Source organism: Myotis daubentonii, chromosome 2 (genome assembly GCF_963259705.1).
Source record: "Myotis daubentonii chromosome 2, mMyoDau2.1, whole genome shotgun sequence".
NCBI lineage: Eukaryota > Metazoa > Chordata > Mammalia > Chiroptera > Vespertilionidae > Myotis > Myotis daubentonii.
The window spans coordinates 64,710,614-64,732,044 of NC_081841.1; the positions used below are offsets into that span (position 1 = coordinate 64,710,614).

The window sequence follows — 21,431 nt, forward strand, 5'->3', positions numbered from 1 at the left end:
AGTGCTTCATAAGCTGCATGGTTTTTTTTTGACAGAAGTAGATGTGGTAGGTGGAGTCTTCTCACAGGTGGAGGGAATTGTCCAACCATTTAGAATAAACCCAAGAAAACACCTGCTAATCTGAAGGCAGTTTGATTTCTGCAACAAGGCTGGTCCTGCGGACTGCTCAACTGTATTTCCATTCCATGAAGTCTGTCTTCATCTATTGCTGATTATGGATTGCATGAACATCACACTCTCACTTGTTCCCCAATTTGCATTTCTTCTGTTCAATTATTCATCCCTCAGCCAACAAACATAGCATACTATCTTATCAATGTCAATTTAATAATATTTCTGCCTGTTTCCATCGATCACTGCATCTGAAATAATAAATCTCCTCTCCAGTCATTTTCTGTCCCCTTAATTGCTTTCATGGTTGTTTCTAGTTCTTAGAATCACTTGGTATTTGCTTTTACTTGTTCTTTGACAATCTCCTCCCACTAGAATAGTGGTTCTCAACCGTGGCTGCACATTAGAATCACCTGGGAATCTTTTTAAAATCCTGATATCTGGGCCTCATCCTCCGGAAATTCTGTTTCTTTGTTACTAATGTTGTGGCCTCACCCCATAACAAAGAAACAGAATTTCTGGAGGATGAGGCCCAGAAATCAGGATTTTAAAAAAAGAGTCCCAGGTGATTCTAATGTGCAGCCAAGGTTGAGAACCACTGCACTAGAAGGTTCAGCAGCTTGGTTTGTTTGTTCACTGTTCTTCTCCAGTACTCAGAACAGTAACTGTCTTGAAATCTATATTGACTGAATAAATGAATTATAATCGTGTGCATCTTCTTACTAATATTTTCTAAACTTCTGCAGCTTTTTAAATGTATTGTATAAAATAAGATGAATAATTTTCATAAAATGCCTACAAATTAAGACCAATATGGCAGACTAGGAATGGCTCCCCAGTACCGTCTCTCTGGGGTAGCAGAGTTGATGTGTTTTGGGTTTGGTGTTTACCATGATCATGGCATGTTTCTTAGGAAAGAAGCTTATAGAAAACATATTTAAGGAAGCAATAATATTTTTATCAGCATGTTCTCCTACAACTTAAAATCTCACCTACTGAAACAGAAATATAAGAACATGGATTTAGCCCTACAAATACTTTAACTACAAATATTACCTAAATTGTCACAATTTAGGTAATAATGCAAACTAAAGTGAATGGCAATGGAGGTAATTGGGATCATTTCTTTGTAATATTTAGAGACAAGGGATTAACATCAAGGTCAACTCATTACACTAGCATTTTGACTGAAGCACCCATATGACAAAGAAGAGGGCATGGGTGCCTCATGGGTCTGGAGGTATTGCCCAACCTGTGACCACAAGGATGAAATTACTTTTAGGTTTTATCTTTTACCTTAAAAGTTCACATCAAGTTTCTTCCATATAATATACTAGAGGCCTGGTGCATGAAATTCGTGCACAGAGGGGGAGGGCTCAGCCCGGCCTGCACCCTCTCCAATCCGGGACCTCTCAGGGGATGTCCGACTGCCTCTCGCAATCCGGGACCACTGACTCCTAACCGTTCACCTGTCTGCCTACCTGCCTGATGGCCCCTAACCACCTCTGCCTGCCTGCCTGATTGCCCCTAACTGCTCCCCTACTGGCTTGATTGCCCCTAACTGCTCCCCTACTGGCTTGATTGCTCCTAACTGCTCCCCTGATGGCCTGATCGCCCCTAACTGCCGCTGCCTCGCCCCACACCCGGGATCCAGGATTCCCTCCCTCTGGCCGGCCGCAGGCACCCGGGAACCAGGCCGGCTTCGCCCAGGCCAGTCGCAGCAGCAGGTGCCTGGGACGGTGGGTCAGGTGGCTTGTCCTTCTCCCGGACCACAGCCCCAGCTGCTGGCACCCAGGACCGCAGGCTGGGCAGCTTGTCCCTCTCCCGGGCCTCAGGCGCAGGTGCAGCTGCTGGTGCCTGCCGGGAGCCGGTCCATGCTTGCTGTTTCAAGGGACCTGGCATATATGGCGTAGACGGAGTCGGCGAAGAAGGAATGACACGGAGACAGCGTTCAGTTGATCAGCAGCCTAGCCAGGATCTCCAGCCAGGATCTCCAGCCAAGTTCTGGTCTGGATCTCCAGAGAGGTTCTGCTTTGGATCTCCAGGGAAGTTCTGTGGCCATGTTCCCTCACTAGGCTCTCCAGCCAGGCTCCGTCCAGGCTCTCCAGCCAGGCTCAGTCACCAGGTTCTAATCAGGTTCTCTTGCCATGTTCTATAGTCAGGTTCAGTCCAGGATCTTTTGCCATGTTCTCTCCAGTGAAGTTCTTCTGTCTCTAGGCTCCGTGTAGGTTCTGTCTTCTTGATTCTGTTCTAAGTTCTGAGTGTTTCTGTCTTGTTACATCTGTATTTATACCAGTTGATTCAATCCTATCAATCTCTATTACAAAGGTTAGGGCGTTTCTTATCTCCATTCCAGGGAGTAAAGATTATGTAGCTTAAGCATGATTGTTCGTAGTTAAAGTGATTAATTACCCGCCTGGCACTTATTTAAGGGGTTTTATTCCCTCCCTAACTTCAGGGGAAAATCCCTACCTGGAGAAACAACCTTTCTCAGAGGTGACCTTGGTTAAAACACATAGTGCCAAGAAGGTGAGCAAACATATTAAGAAAAGTATGCCATATATGCCAGGTCCCTTGAAACAGCAAGCATGGACCGGCTCCCGGCAGGTGCCCAGGACCATGGGTCGGGCACCTTGTCCCTCTCCCAGGCTGCAGCCTGGCTGGTCCCCATTCCACTCTCCCCAGTGTTGAGTGTCTGAGCCTTTGGCATGATGACGTGAGGGTGTGACGGCGTGAGGGTGTGATGACCATTTGCATATTAGCTCTTTATTATATAGGATCCTTATTTTTGAAATATAAAAACAACATATTAAATAATAAATATAACATGAGTCAACTGAACACTCCAATAAGCCTTTTATCTTGAGTGTTATTCTCTTTCTGGTGTTCACCACTTACCTAGTAGGAGTCTGGATTCATTAGAGAATTACAGAGCTAGGTATCACTCCGGGGTACACTCCTGCTTCCCTGGCTCTCTGTTGGTGCCGCACAGTGCTCTCCCAGGTTCTAGCATGCAAAGCTCCTCTGCATCGGCCCCAAAGGCACTTTTTCAGCCCTTTGCCCCATTAACTCCCAATCTACATACTTTAATTCAATTATAGGAACTTTTTGGAAAGGGCCATTATTGTTTCCTTACGAATCTCATTTAACCCACCAAAAATAGACATCTAGTACATGTTCAGAATTGTCAGTAAGGCTACCCTAGGTTCTGCTAATAAGAGAAACAACTCCACAGGCTTGGTGGGTTAACACAACAAAGATTTATTCTTCTTTATTCAAAGTCTACTGCAGGTCCACGTAACTCTACAGGACATTTGTCTGTTACAGGATGGCTCACTGTTGCACCTCACACTCCCACAATCACCATGGAATAATCCGTGCTAGAGAGTTGAGAGACGCAATTAAAGGCTTCCACCCTGAAGTGACATGTTGCTCTCATCTTATTGGCCACAGCAAGTCAGATGGTCATTACTAACTTCAAGTTCATGGGGAAACAAAGCCCTACTGTGTACCTGGAACGAGAGGGACACTGGATACCAGTGGGCAACAGTATTTATTACCTGTCACACATACGTCTACCTGTTGACCAAATGAAACCCAGCGCCTTTTTATTATAATTTCGGCTCTGTGTATAATTGTCAATCTCTGGTAATCCTATTATTTAACTTGTTTCTTGTTTTAATTCTACCATTTCCCTTTGGACCCCATTTTAACAAACACAAAAGACAAAATGCTAATTTAGACATGCATCAGGATAAATTAATTTACTAAAGCGCTTCCCCAAAAGTGTGAAGCCATCATTATCATAACTACACATTAATTGGATGCTTTACCTCATCACATTAATTAAACAGGTCACTGAGCCTTATTCCCTCCTCACTCTCCCAATAAAATGTTTAGGTTTTGCTAATGGTAACTTCACAGCGTGGTACTTGCCTTGACACCCCCAAGCACTCTAAAACAGATGTAAATATAACCAGAAAACACATTACATGCAACCTAGGCAAACACTCCTACGTGAGAAGCAACAGGAATGAGATACTGACATTTTTGGCTTCATAATTCAGATTAATTGCTTTCTTTCATAGGCATTTCCTAGGAGAGACTTCACGGGGACATGGAAGGGAGAGCTTGGTTTCTGCTTGATGAACAACCCTGTTTGCAGAAGAAAATGGGTAAGCTGTTTGCAGCCTTTGGTGGCTTCTCACCGACCCCACTGTGGCCGCTCAAGCACCGCAAGCTGAGGTCCCACCCACCTCCCTAGCCTCCCATGCCCACTCCTCGTCCACCTGACTTTGGCTACTGGCCTCTCTGTCAACCCTGGAACCCCTCTTGTCCTTTCCCACCTTTCCCTCATGACACCGACTTTTTGGAAAATCCAGGTCAGCCGTCTAGTAGAATGTCCCATCTGCTGGCTTAGGTGTGGGCAAATTTTGGCCTGTTTTGTACAGCCCTGGAGCTAGGAATAGTTTTATATTTATAAAGTGTTGTAAAAAAGAAGAGAAAGAAGAAAGAAGAGGAGGAGAATGATGTGAGAACTGTATGGCTTACAAAGCCTAAAATATTTACTAGTTGGCCCTTAAAAATTTTCTTTTCTGACCTCTGTTCTAAATCTTTATGTTTCCTCATGGTATTATTTCGTTTATGCCTCAGGTCCTTGGATTTGGGGCAAATTAGAATTTGGTTCTAGAACTATGTCGTCCAATATGATAGTCACCAGCCACATGTAGCTGTTGAGCACTTGAAATGAGGCTACTTCAAATTAAGGTGTGCTATGAGGGTAACATACACATCAGATTTCAAAGATCTATGATGTAAAATATTTTACCAGTGATTTATATATTGATTGCCATGTTGAAGTAATATTTTGGATATACTGAATTAAGTTCATCTTTAAAATTAATGTCACCTATTTCTTTTTTTCAATATAGCTATACTACAAACTTTTAAATTATATATATAGTTCACATTATGTTTCCATTGGACAATGCTGTCCTAGAGCCATGCTTAAAATCAGGTTAAATATTTTTGGCAAGAATACTTCATAGCTGATCTTATGTTCATCACTATATTGTATCACAGTGAGACACATTTGTTTGTCCCATAATTAATGACTAGAGGCCTGATGCATGAAACTCATGCAAGGGCCTTGGCCTTGGCCTCTGCCCCCGGCCCCCAGCCGTGACTGGGGGCCTCTACTGTGGCCCCCACCTGCTGCCACCGCAGTCAGGGGCCCCTGTCATCCCTGCCTCAGTCCCTGCCCACTGCGGCTTTGTCCAGAAGGAAGGACGTCTGGAAGGACGTCCAGTCTAATTAGCATATTACCCTTTTATTATTACAGATACTAAGTTTGATAACTTGATTAAGGGGTGACTGACAAGTACGTGTTTCCATTGGAAAGGCACATTTCCCCCTTCATAATCTGTAAGCTGTTATGAGACTATCAGTTTCCTATTGACTTTTCACTTTATGCTTCCCACATCCTTTGGGGATCATTGCTTGAATCAGTTACCTCACTAGGGATTACAAAATGATGCTTAATATTAAAAATGTTTTTAATTTAACTGGCATTCTTTTCTTTTCTTCCTTAAAATTTTTTTTTTTTTAGTATCACAATGGACACATCAAATTTTTATTTACTCAGTGTGTTACAATCAAGCACAGTAATTCTTTCTGATACTCAAAACTCCCTAAATTTGCTTACTGGGACTCCCAAATCCTTTTATCATAACTCCATTAATTTTTTAGTGTTTCCTTGCCTTTTGGTACAAAAAGTCCCAGGTCCATCTTGTACTTGCCCTGTCCCAGAAGTTGAATCAGCCATTTCTTAAGAAGCCTCCATTGCTTTTTAGTAAGATACTAGAGGCCCGGTGCACGGATTCGTGTACTGGTGGAGTCCCTCGGCATGGCTGCAGCAATCAGGCCAAAACCAGCAGTTCAACACCACCAGCTGCTCCTGCCTGCTGCTCCCACTCATCCCAGTCCCACTGCTCCTGCTGCGGGCACATGCCCAGTCAGTCCTGACCAGGAGAGGCTCACGCCAGCAGCCGTGAGCCCTGCGTCTGGCGCCCGTAGGCCAGCTGAGCGGCGCTCCCGCTGTGGGAGTGCACTGACCACCAGGGGGCAGCTCTTGCATTGAGCATTTGCCCCCCTGGTGGTCAGTGCTTGTCATAGCAACTGGTAGACCAGTCATTCGGTCGTTCGGTCATTTAGGCTTTTATATTTATAGATGGTATTCCCAAACCAAGATAACATTGGTAGACATGGTCAAAGTTAGTAGGGTGACACTGCTTTTGGCCCTTTCAGTAAACAGAGCTAGAAAATATAATTTAAGAAATCACAAGCTCATATTGATATTTCCAATTCAAGTTTAATATTGTAGGAGTTTTTCTTAACTTCTTTTATTTTAGGTTTGTATTTCTTTTCCATGTACATTAAAACCATCACTTGATAAAACATGGATACGTTTTCTTTTTGCTTTATCCTATAATACACAATTTCAAAGTTACTGTAACAATATTACAACTTACATTAACCATACTGTGTGGTGAGTTTAAATATTTTTTTTTTATTATTGATTTTTTACAGAGAGGAAGGGAGAGGGATAGAGAGTTAGAAACATGGAAGAGAGAGAAACATCGATCAGCTGCCTCTTGCACAACCCCCACTGGGGATGTGTCCGCAACCAAGGTACATGCCCTTGACTGGAATCGAACCTGGGACTTTTCAGTCCGCAGGCCGACGCTCTATCCACTGAGCAAAACCGGTCAGGGCAAGTTTAAGATTTCTTTGTAGACCTTTTGACCTCAGAATATCATCTACCAGTATATAGTCAGAGTAAGTTAACATATTTATTCAAAGTATTCAAAAGTAACCTGAAGTAATTATTTTCCCTGAGAGGTTATGTTATACATTTGGTAGACAGTTTCATTTATTTCTGTTTGTGTCCCATTTTAGGTTTTACTTTCTGTTTCTTTATTTTTGAATATGTAAGACATTTACATGGTTCAGTAGTCAAAACCATTACAGAAGGTTAAATTCAGAGATTTTGTGCCATCCCTATCTCTGTACCCTGTTTCCATCCTATCTGTAGGTAACTATTTTCATTAATTTCTGGTGTATCGTTCCTGTATTTCTTCTCCCCCTCCCCCAACACAAAAATAACACACACATAAATAAAACTACATGCATTGTTTATGCCCTGCTCTTTCTTGTTTAACATGTTTTGGAAAACACTCCCTATCATAGAGATCTTCCTCCTTCTTCCTTTTCTTAAATTGCTGAAGAATACTCCACTGTGTGGATGTACTCTAGTTTATCAACAAGTCTCTTATTGGTGCACATTTCTGCTGTTTCCAATCATTTGCTACCACCAAAATTACATAGTGAATAAACTTATGTCTGTGTTGTTTGGCGTTTGTGGAAATGTAGCTTCAGGGTAGATGCAAGAATCTAATTTTTAGAAACATCCCAAGTGATTTCACGCACAGCCAGGCTTGAGTACTGTTGCTTACTGTGTATGGGAAAAATGGTATCCAGGAACCCATTCAAATAGTAGCTGCATGATTTTCAAATAGTAGCCAGAACTGTTAACTTTTTCTTAAAAAATAAGGGATGGGGCCCTGGCTGGTGTGGCTCAATTGGCTGAGCATTGTCCCATGCTCTAAAAGGTTGCTAGTTGCCGGGAGCCGGTCCATCCTTACTGTTTCAAGGGACCTGGCATATATGGCATACTGTTCTTAATATGTTTGCTCACCTTCTTGGCACTATGTGTTTTAACCAAGGTCACCTCTCTGAGAAAGGTTGTTTCCCCAGGTAGGGATTTTCCTCTGAAGTTAGGGAGGGAATAAAACCCCTTAACTAAGTGCCAGGTGGGTAATTAATCACTTTAACTACGAACAATCATGCTTAAGCTACATAATCTTTACTCCCTGGAATGGAGATAAGAAACGCCCTAACCTTTGGAATAGAGATTGATAGGATTGAATCAACTGGTATAAATACAGATGTAACAAGACAACAGGACACAGAACCTAGAGAGACAGAACCTAGACACAGAACCTAGACACAGAACCTACACAGAACCTAGAGACAGAAGAACTTCGCTGGAGAGAACATGGCAAAAGATCCTGGACAGAAACTGGCCACAGAACCTAGAGACAGAACCTGGATAGAACATGGCAAGAGAACCTGACTAGAACCTGGTGACTGAACCTGGCTGGAGAACCTAGCGAAGGAACATGGCTACAGAACCTGGCTGGAGATCCTAACCAGAACTTCGCTGGAGATCCTGACAAGAACTTGGCTAGAGATCCTGGCTAGGCTGCTGATCAACTGAACGCTGTCTCCATGTCATTCCTTCTTTGCCGACTCCGTCCACACCTTTGGGGACCCCTGGACCTGCTGGGGTTGGACCCCAGCAGCTAGTTAGGTTCTGGTTGGCCACGTGCACAGGTGGCCGTTGATCCCTGGTGGGGGGCTGATCCATGTTTGCTCTCACATAGATGTTTCTCTTTCTCTTCCCCTCTCCCTTCCTCTCTAAAAATCAATAAAAATATATATTTTTAAAGAGGGATGGCACCCAGCTGGTGTGGCTCAGTGGTTGAGCATGGACCCATGAACCAGGAGGTCACAGTTCAATTCCCAATCAGGAAATATGCCTGGGTTGCAGGCTCAATCCCCAGTGGTGGGAGTGCAGGGGGAAGCCAATCAATGATTCTCTCTCATCATTGGTGTTTCTATCCCTCTCTCCCTCTCCTTTTCCTCTCTCTGAACTCAATAAAAACATATTTTTTAAACAGAGGGAGGGAGAAGATGAGGAAACAACAGGTAAAGAAACAAGGTTATCATCCTGAATCCTCACCTACCGTATCGAATGTAATTGAGTTATATGAATGGAAGTTGAACTTCTGGAGTCGTGTCCCCAAATCATCATGTTGGTAACAAGGCTACCCTATGTATATACACATAAGTGATCCAGATTTGAGCAGTGAACAACTCTCAGTTTGGATGTTTTGAACCTCAAGTAGACCAGGGGCATCCAATATGGCATCTAATGGCAGTGGTTTGCACAGGTTTGGAGCTCAGATTAGGAGCGTTTGCTGTAAACAGAGCCAGGTCTTATGTCACAAAAAGGATTAATTCAGGAGGAAAAAAAAAAGGTTTGCAATCCAGTGTGTGCAGACATGGTGAGAGAGAAGCAAGAAGATCAAGAAGCAGCAGGAAGCCCCCTTTTACTGAGGGGACGAGCAAGTTGAGGGGAGGGGCTGTTGCACCCACAGAGCTCTGTTGTGAACACAGTTTTTCCTGCAGCGCTTCAGTGACTGACATGTGGTGTCAGAGCTCCTGCCACAGGCCCTCCTCCCGACTCTTGTCTAGGTTGAAGGTCTCATAAATTTTGACAGGTCATTAGCATGTAGGTGACAGAGTAGGTGAAAGATGATTGAAGGGAGGATTAGAGTGAGAAGTTGCTTAAGATGGAACCCTGGGGAACGCAGTACTTAAGAGGCCAGTAGAGGAGCCCAATAAAGTACATATGGCCAGAGGGGCAGAAGGAAGACCCGAGAAGACAAATCATAAAAGCCCAGGAAGCTGAGTGTCACAAGAAGAAAACAGTTTTCAGTGTCAAATACCGGTGAGAGGTGAAGTAAGAAAAGGCTAAGCGGTATCTGTTGGATGTAGCAACAAAGAGACCCGCAGCGTGACTGTTGACACAGCAGATTCAATGCTGTGGTGGAAACAGTAGCCTGAGAGTGTTAAGGAAGGAAGTCAACCTCCTTGAGATGAATCTTGGATACACTGGTGTTTTGTCAGTTGCAGCAGAGATTTTTTTCTTCTGAAAGCCACAAAAGTGGACATTTGTACCCAAAGGGAGGAAAAATCAATTTCAGTATTTTCTCAAACCTTTGGTGCTGGCTGTTGTTTATATTAGAATCTAGCATAAGATGCTTTTGGATTTAGCAAACAGTGTATGCAGGGTTATTTTAGGTATATTATTAACAAAGTAATTTCATAATAAGTAGTACCCAAATAGTAATGTAATGATATATTTTACCCTTACAGAGCACCATGATTTTCAAATAGTAGCCCCATTAAGTATGAGAATCATGGCACCAGAACAATTTTTAAAAACATTGTCCTTTCTCTTCTACTTTGTTGCCCCCATCCCCCTCTATACTCTGGGCTAAGAGTAGATGCTTTTTTTTTTGCTCACAGGGGAGCAAAAATTTCTTTCTGCTTAAAGAAATTTGGGAGACCAGGGTGTACTCACCAAGAAAAAGATGAAAAGGACTTCGAATGTTACCTAATACAGTACAGTGGTTTCCAGACCTGGCAGAGCATCAAAATAAAGAACCTTAACTTGCCTTAAAAGACAGAACCCTGGGCCCCTGCCCTAGATCCAGATTCAAGGGGTGGAATGGGGACTAGAGATCTGCACCTTGCGTAACTGCTTTTGATGACAGAAATCCAACTCCTTAAGGAAACAGAGGCCCCAAACAGTCACTAGTCTCAGATCGGAGATTCCCTGTTCCGTGCTCCTGAAGGGCATCTGGATTTTCGTTTTGGGGGTGGTCGGGAGGCTTGCTTTTCCGGGCTCTCTAGGCTCTCTAGACGTGGCCTTCCCCCGTGATTCGGTCTCCAAAGGAGCTGTTGTGGGCTAGCGGCCCAGCAGGTGCCACACATGCAGCTGCCCAGCGGGCTGGTTTCGATTTCGTCCAAACCCTGGTTCCGTCCAGGCACTGACCCGCTCCGCCCCCTTCCCGGTGCACGCCGCCCAGCCCGGGGTTTGGGGGCGGAGCTTCATTGCAGCCCCGCCCCTCCGCGCTCGCACTGGCGTTCCCGGAAGTTGACGGTCTTGCAGCCGCGGGCCTGATTGGCTGATGAAGGCCGGGCGCCCAGGCCGGGTTTTCCCGGGTTGGGTTGAGTTTCGGAGAGTTGAGTTATGGCCTCTAGGAACAAGCAATTGCGCGAACTACAGGGACAGCTGCTCCCGTCCAAGGCCCTGGTGGAGGTGGACGAGGACTGCCTGGAGGAGGAGGACGATGACTGCCTGGCGGAGGAGGAGGACGAGCCGGTGTTTGTGGACGCCGAGGAGCTCTGCAGCGGGGGCCTCAAGGCCGGCAGCCTCCCCGGGTGCCTCTCCGGTGAGGAAGCGCGGGAGCCTGGGGGTGGCGTGGGGGCGAACGCGGCCCTGTCCCGGGTAAGGCGCCCCAGCGCTGTTCGCAGACTTCCTTGGGGACGGCCTAGCTGTTTTGTTTACTTAGGATAAAATTATATTGATACTATAGTAGCAGTTACTTGAGCAAATACTATGTGTTAAGCTTGTGCTCTACATGTATTCTCTCTTGTAGTGTTCACAACTCTTTGAAGTAGTGAATCGGGGGCTTTCAACTATTTCCGTATCCAGCCTGGAGTCAAATACGTGATTTTCCCCCCCAGCTGCTTAGAAAACACAGGCGCCCTGGCCGGTTGCTCAGTGGATAGAGCATTGGTCTGTGGCAGTGGTTCTCAACCTGTGGGTCGCCTAAGACCATCGGAAAACACATATATAATTACATATTGTTTTGTGATTAATCACTATGCTTTAATTACATTCAATTTGTAACAGTGAAATTGGGGGTCACCACAACATGAGGAACTGTATTAAAGGGTCGCGGCATTAGGAAGGTTGAGAACCACTGGCTCTGTGGAAGGAAGGGTCCCCGGTTCAGTTCCGGTCAAGGGCACATGCCCGGGTTGTGGGCTCCATCCCGAGTAGGGGGCATGCAGGAGGCAGCTGATCAATGATTCTCATCATTGAAGTTTCTCTCTTCCTTCCTCTCTGAAATCAATAAAAATATATTTAAAAAATAGAAAACACAGGCACCGAAGAAACACCATCAAGGCATCATTGATTCATTAACCTTGTGTTAATACTATTGATATCCGTGTTTAGCGTGTGCAGTTTCCTATGTTATGAATTATCCTTGTGACAGCTGTTTATAATATTTTACTATTTAGACCAGTGCCATCCAGTGGAATTTTCTGTGATGATGGCATAGTTTTATATTTGCGCTGTCCAGTACAATAGCCACTAGTCACATGTGGCTATTGAGAACTTGAAATGCAGCTAGTGCAACTAAGGACCTAAATTTTAAAATTAATTTAATTTAAATTTATTTATTTTTATTTCCTTATTTTTTAAAATAATTCTTTATTGTTGAAAGTATTACACGTCTCCATTTTTTCTCCATTGACTTCCTCCAGATCACCCCCCCGTCCCCCACCCCAGGCCTTCACCACCCTATTGTCTGTGCCCATGCATATGCATACAGGGTCTTTGGTTGATTACCTCCCAGCCACCCACTCTCCCCTGCCTTTCCTCCAAGATTCTGCACGCTGTTCCATGCTTCCATGTCTCTGGATCCACTCGATTCATCAGTTTATTTTGTTACTTGGATGCCACATAGGTGTGAAATCATGTGATACTTGTCTTTCTCTGACTGGCTTATTTAGCTTAGCATAATATTCTAGGTCCCTCCATGCTGCCTCACAGGGTAAGAGATTCTTCTTTTTTACTGCTGCATAGTATTCCATGGTATAAATGTACCACAGCCTTTTTATCTACTCATCTATTGATGGGCACTTGGGCTGTTTCCAGATCTAAGCTATTGTAAATTGTGCTGCTGTGAACATAGGGGTGCATACATTCTTTCTGATTGATGTTTCAGGTCTCTTAGGATATATTCCTAGAAGTGGGATCACTGAGTCAGGTGGCAGTTTCATATTTAATTTTTTTATATATATATATATATATATATATATATATATATATATATATATATATATTTTATTGATTTTTTACAGAGAGGAAGGGAGAGGGATAGAGAGCTAGAAACATCGATGAGAGAGAATCATCGACCAGCTGCCTCCTGCACACCCCCCACTGGGGATGTGCCTGCAACCAAGGTACATGCCCTTGACCGGAATCGAACCCGGGACCCTTCAGTCCCCAGGCCGACACTCTATCCAGTGAGCCAAACCGGCTAGGGCATATTTAATTTTTTGAGGAAACTACATACTGTTTTCCATAGTGGCTGCATCAGTCTGCATTCCCACCAGCAGTTTACTAGGGTTCCCTTTTCTCCACATTCTTACCAGCACTTGTCATTTGTGGATTTGTGGATGGTAGCCATTCTGATAGGTGTGATGTGACACCTCATTGTCATTTTAATTTGCATCTCTCTGATGATCAGTGACTTTGAGCATTTTTTCTTATGTCTCTTGGCCCTCTGTATGCCCACTTTGGAGAATTGTCTATTTAGGTCATTTGGCCATTTTTTAATTGAATTGTTTGTCTTCCTTTTGTTAAGTTGTATGAGTTCCTTATATGTTTTGGATATTAACCTTTTATCAGATGTGTTATTGCCAAATATGTTCTCCCATACAGTGGGCTTCCTTTTCATTTTGTTGAGGGTTTCTTTTTTTGTGCAGAAGCTTTTTATTTTGATGTAGTGCCATTTGTTTATTTTCTCCTTAGTTTCCTTTGCCCTAGGATAGTGGTCGGCAAACTGCGGCTCGGCAAACTGTGGCTCGCGAGCCACATGCGGCTCTTTGGCCCCTTGAGTGTGGCTCTTCCACAAAATACCAGCTCTTCCACAAAATACCAACTTCTGCGCATGGGCCACGAAGTTTCAGTCACACTGTATGTGTGTACCCGCATGTGGTATTTTGTGGAAGAGCCACACTCAAGGGGCCAAAGAGCCACATATGGCTCGCGGGCCGCAGTTTGACAACCACGGCCCTAGGAGATGTATCCATAAACATATTGCCATGAGAGATGTCTGGGATTTTGCTGCCTATAGTTTCTTCTAGGATTTTTATGGCTTCATGACTTAATTTAAGTCTTTTATCCATTTTGAGTTTATTCTTGTCTATGGTGTAAGTTAGTGGTTTCGTTTCATTTTTTTGCATGTATCTGTCCAATTTTCCCAATACCATTTATTGGCTCCACTGAATGCACTTGCCTCCTTTGTCATATATGAATTGAGTGTAATGGTTTGCGTCGATTTCTGGGGTATCTGTCCTATTCCATTGATCTATATGCCTGTCCTTGTGCCAGTACTAGGCTGTTTTGATTACAGTGGCTTTGTAGTGTAACTTGAAATCTGGTATTGTGCCTTTTATTTCTTCTTCTTGTCTGATTGCTGTGGCTAGGACTTCCAGTACTATGTTGAATAAGAGTGGTGACAGCAGACATCCCTGTCTTGTTTCTGTTCTTATATTTGTCATATATGGCCTTTATCATGTTGAGATATGCTCCCTCTATTCCCACTTTGCTGAAAGTTTTTATCAAAAAAGGGTGTTGGATTTTGTCGAATGCTTTTTCTGCACCTATTGATATAATCATGTGATTTTTGCCTTTCAATTTGTTTATGTGATGCATCATGTTTAATGATTTGCAAATATTGTACCAGCCTTGCATCCCTGGAATAAATCCCACTTGGTCATGGTGTATGATCTTTTTTAATATATTGCTGGATCCGATTTGCTAATATTTTGTTGAGGGTTTTAACATCTATATTCATCAGGGATATTGGTCTGTAACTTTCTTTCTTTCTAGTGTCTTTATCTGGTTTTGGAATTAGGATAATACTGGCCTCATAAAAAGAGCTTGGAACTGTTCCTTCCTCTTGGATTTTTCAGAATAGTTTGAGAAATAAAGGTGTTAGTTCTTTGAATGTTTAGTAAAACTCCCCCATGAAGCTGTCTGGACCTGGGCTTTTGTTTGCTGGGAGGTTTTTTTTTAATTACTGCTTTTATTTCATCAGTTGTTATTGGCATATTCAGATTTTCTGATTCTTCCTGATTCAGTTTTGGGAGATTGTATTTTTCCAGAAATTTGTCCATTTCATCCACAATGTCCACTTTCGTTTCTGATTTTATTTATTTGGGTCCTCTCTCTTTGTTTCTTGATCAGTGTGTTTAACAGTTCATCAATCTTGTTTATCCTTTCAAAGAACCAGCTCATTTTTTGTATTTTTTTTTTTTAGTCTCTATGTCATTTATTTCTGCTCTAATCTTTATTATTTCCTTCCTTCTACTTACCCTGGGCTTTTCTTGTTGTTCTCTTTCTAGTTCTTTAAGTTGTAGGGTTAAATAGTTTGTTAATTTTTCTTGTTTTTTTGTGGTATGCCTGTAGTGCTATGAACTTCCCTCTCAGGACTGCTTTTGCTATGTCCCAGAGATTTTGGGTTGTTGTTTGTTCATTTACATTTTTTTCCAGGAAGTTTTTGTTTTCTTTTTTTATCTCATTGGTAACCGATTCATTGTTTAGTAACATGCTATTTAAGCCCATGTGTTGGAATTTTTTGGGTGTTTCTACTGTAGTTGATTTCTAATTTCTTTTCACTGTGATCTGAGAAGGTACTTGATATGACTTCAATCTTCTTGAACTTTAAATATTTGTTTTGTGTTCTAACATGTGGTCTAGCTTTGTGAAGGATCCATGTGCACTTGAGAAGAATGTATATTCTGCAGCTTTGGGGTGAAATGTTCTATAAATGTCAATTAAATCCATCTGATCCAGTGTGTCCTTTAGAGTCACTGTTTCCTTGTTAATTGTTTGTTTGGAAGGTCTATCCAGTGAGGTCAGTGGGGTGTTAAAGTCCCCTCCTATGACTGTATTGTTGTTGATCGCTCCATTAAAGTCCTCTAGAAGTTTTTTTTTATACATTTAGGTGCTCCTATATTGGGTGCATATATGTTTACCAGGGTTATATCCTCTTGTTGGATTGATCCCTTTAGTAGTATGTAGTGACCTTTGTTGTCTGTCGTGATGGTCTTCATTTTTTAAAAAATATTTTTTTTATTGATTTCATAGAGGAAGTGAGAGGGAGAGAGGGAGATAGGAACATCAATGATGAAAGACAGTCATTGATCAGCTGCCTCCTGTTCACACCCCACTGGGGATTGAGCCCACAATGCGAGTGTGTGCCCTTGACTGGAATTGAACTTGTGACCCTTCAGTCCACAGGCCGATGCTCTATCCACTGAGCCAAACAAGACAGGGACGTAATGGCCTTCATTTTGAAGTTTATTTTGTCAGCTATGAGTATTGCTACTCCAGTATTTTTTTCTTTTTCATTTGCATGGAAAATTTTTTTCCATCCCTTCACTCTCATCCCGCGTGTGTGTTTTGTTCTGAGGTGGGTCTCTTTAGAGAACATATAGTTGGGTCATGTTTTTGTATCCATTCAGCTACCCTACATCTTTGGAAGGGAGCATTTAATCCACTTACATTTAAGGTTATTATTATTTTTTTATTTTTTAAAAATCTTTATTGTTCAGATTATTACATTTGTTCCTCTTTTTCCCCCCCATAACTCCCCTCCTCCCAGTTCCCGCCCCACCCTCCGCCCTCACTCCCCACCCACTGTCCTCATCCATAGGTGCACAATTTTTGTCCAGTCTCTTCCCGCATCTCCCACACCCCTTTCCCCCCCAAGAATAATCAGTCCATTCCCTTTCTATGTCCCTGATTCTATTATGATCACCAGATTATTTATTCACTTGATTCTTAGATTCACTTGTTGATAGATGCATGTTTGTTGTTCATAATTTGTATCTTTACCTTTTTCTTCTTCTTCCTCTTCTTAAAGGATACCTTTCAGCATTTCATATAATACTGGTTTGGTGGTGATGAACTCCTTTAGCTTTTCCTTATCTGTGAAGCTCTTTATCTGACCTTCAGTTCTGAATGATAGCTTTGCTGGATAAAGTAATCTTGATTGTAGGTTCTTGGTATTCATCACTTTGAATATTTCTTGCCACTCCCTTCTGGCCTGCAAAGTTTCTGTTGAGAAATCAGCTGACAGTCGTTTGGGTATTCCCTTGTAGGTAACTGAGTTTCTTTCTCTTGCTGCTTTTAAGATTCTCTCTTTGTCTTTTGCTCTTGGCATTTTAATTATGATGTGTCATGGTGTGGTCCTCTTTGGATTCCTTTTGTTTGGGGTTCTCTGTGCTTCCTGGACCTGTAAGTCTATTTCTTTCACCAGGTGGGGGAAGTTTTCTGTCATTATTTCTTCAAATAGGTTTTCAATATCTTGCTCTCTCTCATCTTCTGGCACCCCTATAATTCTGATGTTGGTACGCTTGAAGCTGTTCCAGAGGCTCCTTACACTATCTTCGTATTTTCGGATTCTTTTTTCATTTTGCTTTTCTGGTTGGGTGTTTTTTGTTTCTTCGCATTTCAAATCTTTGCCTTGATTCTTGCGCTCCTCTGGTCTGCTGTTGGGAGTCTGTATAGTATTCGTTATTTCAGTCCGTGTATGCTTAATTTCTAGTTGGTTCTTTATCATAACATTGAGGGTCTCATTAGATTTCTTGAGGATCTCACTACATTTATCGGCGGCTTCTAGACAGTTCTTAAGAGACCTTAAAAGTGTGGTTCTGAACTCAATATCCTCCATTGACAGTTTTGTCCTGTTTCTTTGTCTCTGCATTTTTTATGCTTTCTTGGTGCACCTCCTAGTTGTCTTTGTGCACAGTCTTGTTGTAGTTAAGCCTTGATTGTTGTCGGCAATAGTGGGGGTGATTTGACCTCCAGGCTAACTGGCTATGAGAGTCCGCTGTGTCTGCAGTGGGAGAGCTTCTGTGCTGGATCTCTAGGGAGGTGCTAATCTGGCCTTTGCCTGAGGCTATCTGGCAAATGGCTCTGCGCAGGGCTTGGGCGGGGTGGGTCCCCGGGGATCTACAGGGCAGGCGGAGCAAGCAGTTATGGCTCCTCTCAGTTCCGTCCCTAGGGGCTTTGCCTCACAGAGTCCCAGCAACGGCTGCAAACCTCGGAGAGAAAGCTGCCTTCTAGTTCCGACTGAAGCCAGACAGTCCCGCCTCTCCCGTTTGAGCCTGGGTCCCTAGAGAGTCGCCCGGATCTGGAGCTCAGAGTCTGAAACTCCCTCCGGATTGAAAACAACAACCGCGCCCTCCGCCGCCAGCCCACTCTGCGCGCGCACTCCGCACCTGAGTATTTCACTTCAGCACTGCGCCTCCTCTGAGTCTGGGTATGATATTCTCTTTCCTCCTAGTTGTAGAATTTCCACTCAGCCAGCCTTCCTGTGGTTCTGGATGATGTCCGTTCTGTCTTTTAGTTGTTTTTGAAGTGGTTGTTCGAGGCAGCCATCTCTGGCGTTAACCTACACCGCCATCTTGTTTCTAAATAAAAAAAAAAATCTAAGGTTATTATTGATAGGTACTTATTTACTTTTAATTCTGTATGCCTAGGTTTCTCTCTATTTCATCTTCCTATTACAGCAGTCCTTTTAGCATGTCTTGTAATGCTGGCTTGGTGGTGATGTACTCCTTTAGCCTTTTTTTGTTGTTGTTCAGGAAGCTCTTTATTTGTCTACTAGTAGCTTGGTGCAAGAAATTCGTGCACATTAAAAGGGAATTAATTGCCCTAACCAGTTTGGCTCAGTGGATAGAGCATCAGCCTGTGGACTCAAGGGTCCCAGGTTCGATTCCAGTCAAGGGCATGTACCTTGGTTGCGGGCACATCCCCAGTGGGGAGTGTGCAGGAGGCAGCTGATCGATGTTTCTCTCTCATTGATGTTTCTAACTCTCTATCCCTCTCCCTTCCTCTCTGTAAAAAATCAATAAAATATATATATTTTTAAAAACGGAATTATTTAGCAGAGATATTTTAATATTGCTATTTGCCCTTTCTGTATAATAGAAGTGTGAGAGATGAAAGGAAATTAGTAAAATGTATATGAAAATAATATATAAATTTATTAATAAACAAACAGTAACAAAAGGATATAACAACAACAGAGGCATGATATAAAAACGACAAAAACATGATATGAAAACAACAAAAACATGATATGAAAACAACAAAAACATGATATAAAAACAACAGTGATCCAAACAATGACTGATAAAGTGATTAAACTTATTCTAATGTCTCCCTGTACACCACATTAAGAGTGAAAACACTTTCAGAGTGCTTGACTAATTTCCCTTGTGATGAAGTACTTAGAACTTTAACTGTAACATCACATGCTCTTCAAACTTGAGAGAAAGCAACATATAACTGACCATGTGCAAAAACGGGTTCAGGTAGGAATATGCCTACTTTGTCTAGAGTTTGTCCTTGTGATTTATTAATAGTCATCACAAATGCTGGCATCACGGGAAACTGTTGTCGCATCAATTTAAATGAGAGGCCAGTGTCAGATGGGGACAAATTAATTCTTGGAATCAGAACAGCCTCTCCCTCTGCAGATCCTGTTAATACTTCAACTTCAATAATGTTAGGTCGTAATCTTTTGATAATAAATCTGATACCATTACAAAGACCCCATTTACTATTGAGATTTCTCAATAGCATGATGATTGCACCCACTTTCAATTTTAATTTATGACACGGCATTCCCAAAGGAGTAATACTGTTAAAGAAATTCGATGGGAAAATTTTCCTTTTCCACATCATCTGTGGAATCAATGGAATCATCACTCAAATATGTGTGAAAATCTCGGAGTATATCCAAATTTTCTTCATTTAATTTTTGAACATGCTCAGTTTTTGGACAAAGACTTGCACGTTTAGCTATATTTTTAATATTATCTATAGCAGTGGTTCTCAACTTTGGCTGCACATTAGAATCACCTGGGAATCTTTTTAAAATCCTGATTCCTGGGCCTCGTCCTTTGGAAATTGTTTCTTTGTTATGGGGTGGGGCCACAACATTAGTAACAAAGAAAGGGAATTAAAACTTTATCGTGGGGAGCTGTTACAGTGTTTTGGACAGGTTCAAGCCTTGCACTGATGAGAGGGCACAGTCCTCTCATTGCCACGTGCAGGTCCCAGCTTGGAGGGCAGGGCCCTCCCAGCACAATTATAGCCAACAGCTATAGTTGTAAGCTTGAACCTATGGTCCAAACACATGGCCCCACATGCCTGAGTGATGTGGGCTTGATACAGTTTAGGTGCATGTAGTTGAGTAGATTGAAACCCAGGAGAGTGTTGTAAACATCTTGGTTACGCCCTTACTTTGCCTCGTGGCAAATCTGCTATAAAATAAAGACATGGCTGTGGGCATGGTTGCTGTCTCTCAGAGAAGCAGCATCCCACCGAGACCCCGATTTCATTCTCTTGTCTGTTTTTTCTAAGCCTTTCAGCTGCCCCTACTCAGGTTCACCCTTGGCTGTGCTGGCACGGCACACTTCATAAAGATATGCTTCCACGCTCCCAGGGCAGGTTCCTGCCTCAAACCCCGCCCTTACAGGAAACAGCTTTTGGGGGAGGGCATAGCCGTTGCCAAGACAACCCCTGCAGGACTGACTGCCTTCCGTTTGGTCGCGGAGGTTCTGGACGTGATGAACACCACCCAGGGTTTTTATAAAAGTAGATTCTTTGTTTTTTAAGTTATTTTTATTGATTTCAGAGAGGAAGGAAGAGGGAGAGAGAGAGAAAGAGATAGAAACCTCAATGATGGGAGAGAATCACTGATTGGCTGCCTCCTGCACACCCCTACTGGGGACTGAGCTCGCAACCCGGTCCTGTTCCCTTGACCAGAATCAAACCCAGGACCCTTCAGTCCACAGGCTGATGCTCTATCCACTGAGCCAAACCCACTAGGGCTTGACTATCTATTTTGAATGATAGCCTTGCTGGATATAGTAATATTGGTTTCAGATTCTTGCTTTCCATTACCTTGAGTACTTCATGCCATTCCCTTCTGGTCTGTAGAGTTTCTGATGAGAAATCGGGTGTTAGCCTATGGGAGCTCCTTTGTAGGTAACAGTTTTCTTTTCTCTTGCTGCCTTTAAGATTCTCTCTTTGTCTTTAATTTTTGTCATTTTAATTATGATGTGTCTGGGCATGGGCCTGTTTGAATTTTTTTTGCTTGGGGTTCTCTGTGCCTCCTGAACTTGTGTGACTTTTTCCTTTACCAGGTTAGGGAAGTTCTGCCATTATTTCTTCAAACACATTTCTCTATCTCTTTCTCCCTTTCTGCCTCTTCTGGCACACCTGCTATTCAAATATTATCATGTTTCACATTGTCCCCCAGCTCCCTTAAGCTGCCCTGTTTTTTTAATTGTTTTTTCTTTTTGGTTCTCTGAGTGGTTTTTTTCAACCCTGTCTTCTTATTCACTGGTTCAATCCTCAACTTCCCCTAATCTGCTGTGTAGTCTTTCCAATGTGTTCTTTGTGCTATGTCATTCTTTATTTCTGTTTTCCTAATTATTATTTGTTTTCTCATGCTGTTGAGCATCTTTACCATCATTATTCTGAACTCTATATCAGATAAATTTCTTATCTCCATTTCATTTTTCTC

The 21,431-nt window shown here is 42.7% G+C and overlaps 1 protein-coding gene across 3 annotated transcripts in view; it reads left to right on the top strand.

Moving 5' to 3' along the window:
• The first annotated feature begins 10,967 nt into the window (after nt 1–10,967).
• The window catches only part of HELB (DNA helicase B), a 50,557-nt gene continuing 40,093 nt past the window's right edge, over nt 10,968–21,431 (top strand). For 2 of the 3 annotated variants that reach the window (XM_059683524.1, XM_059683526.1), the window contains exon 1: nt 10,968–11,255. In XM_059683524.1, coding sequence (XP_059539507.1) covers nt 11,054–11,255 — 202 coding nt within the window. In that variant the 5' untranslated portion in view covers nt 10,968–11,053. The remainder of the gene's footprint in view (nt 11,256–21,431) is intronic. The other variant, XM_059683525.1, reaches the window with a different exon arrangement.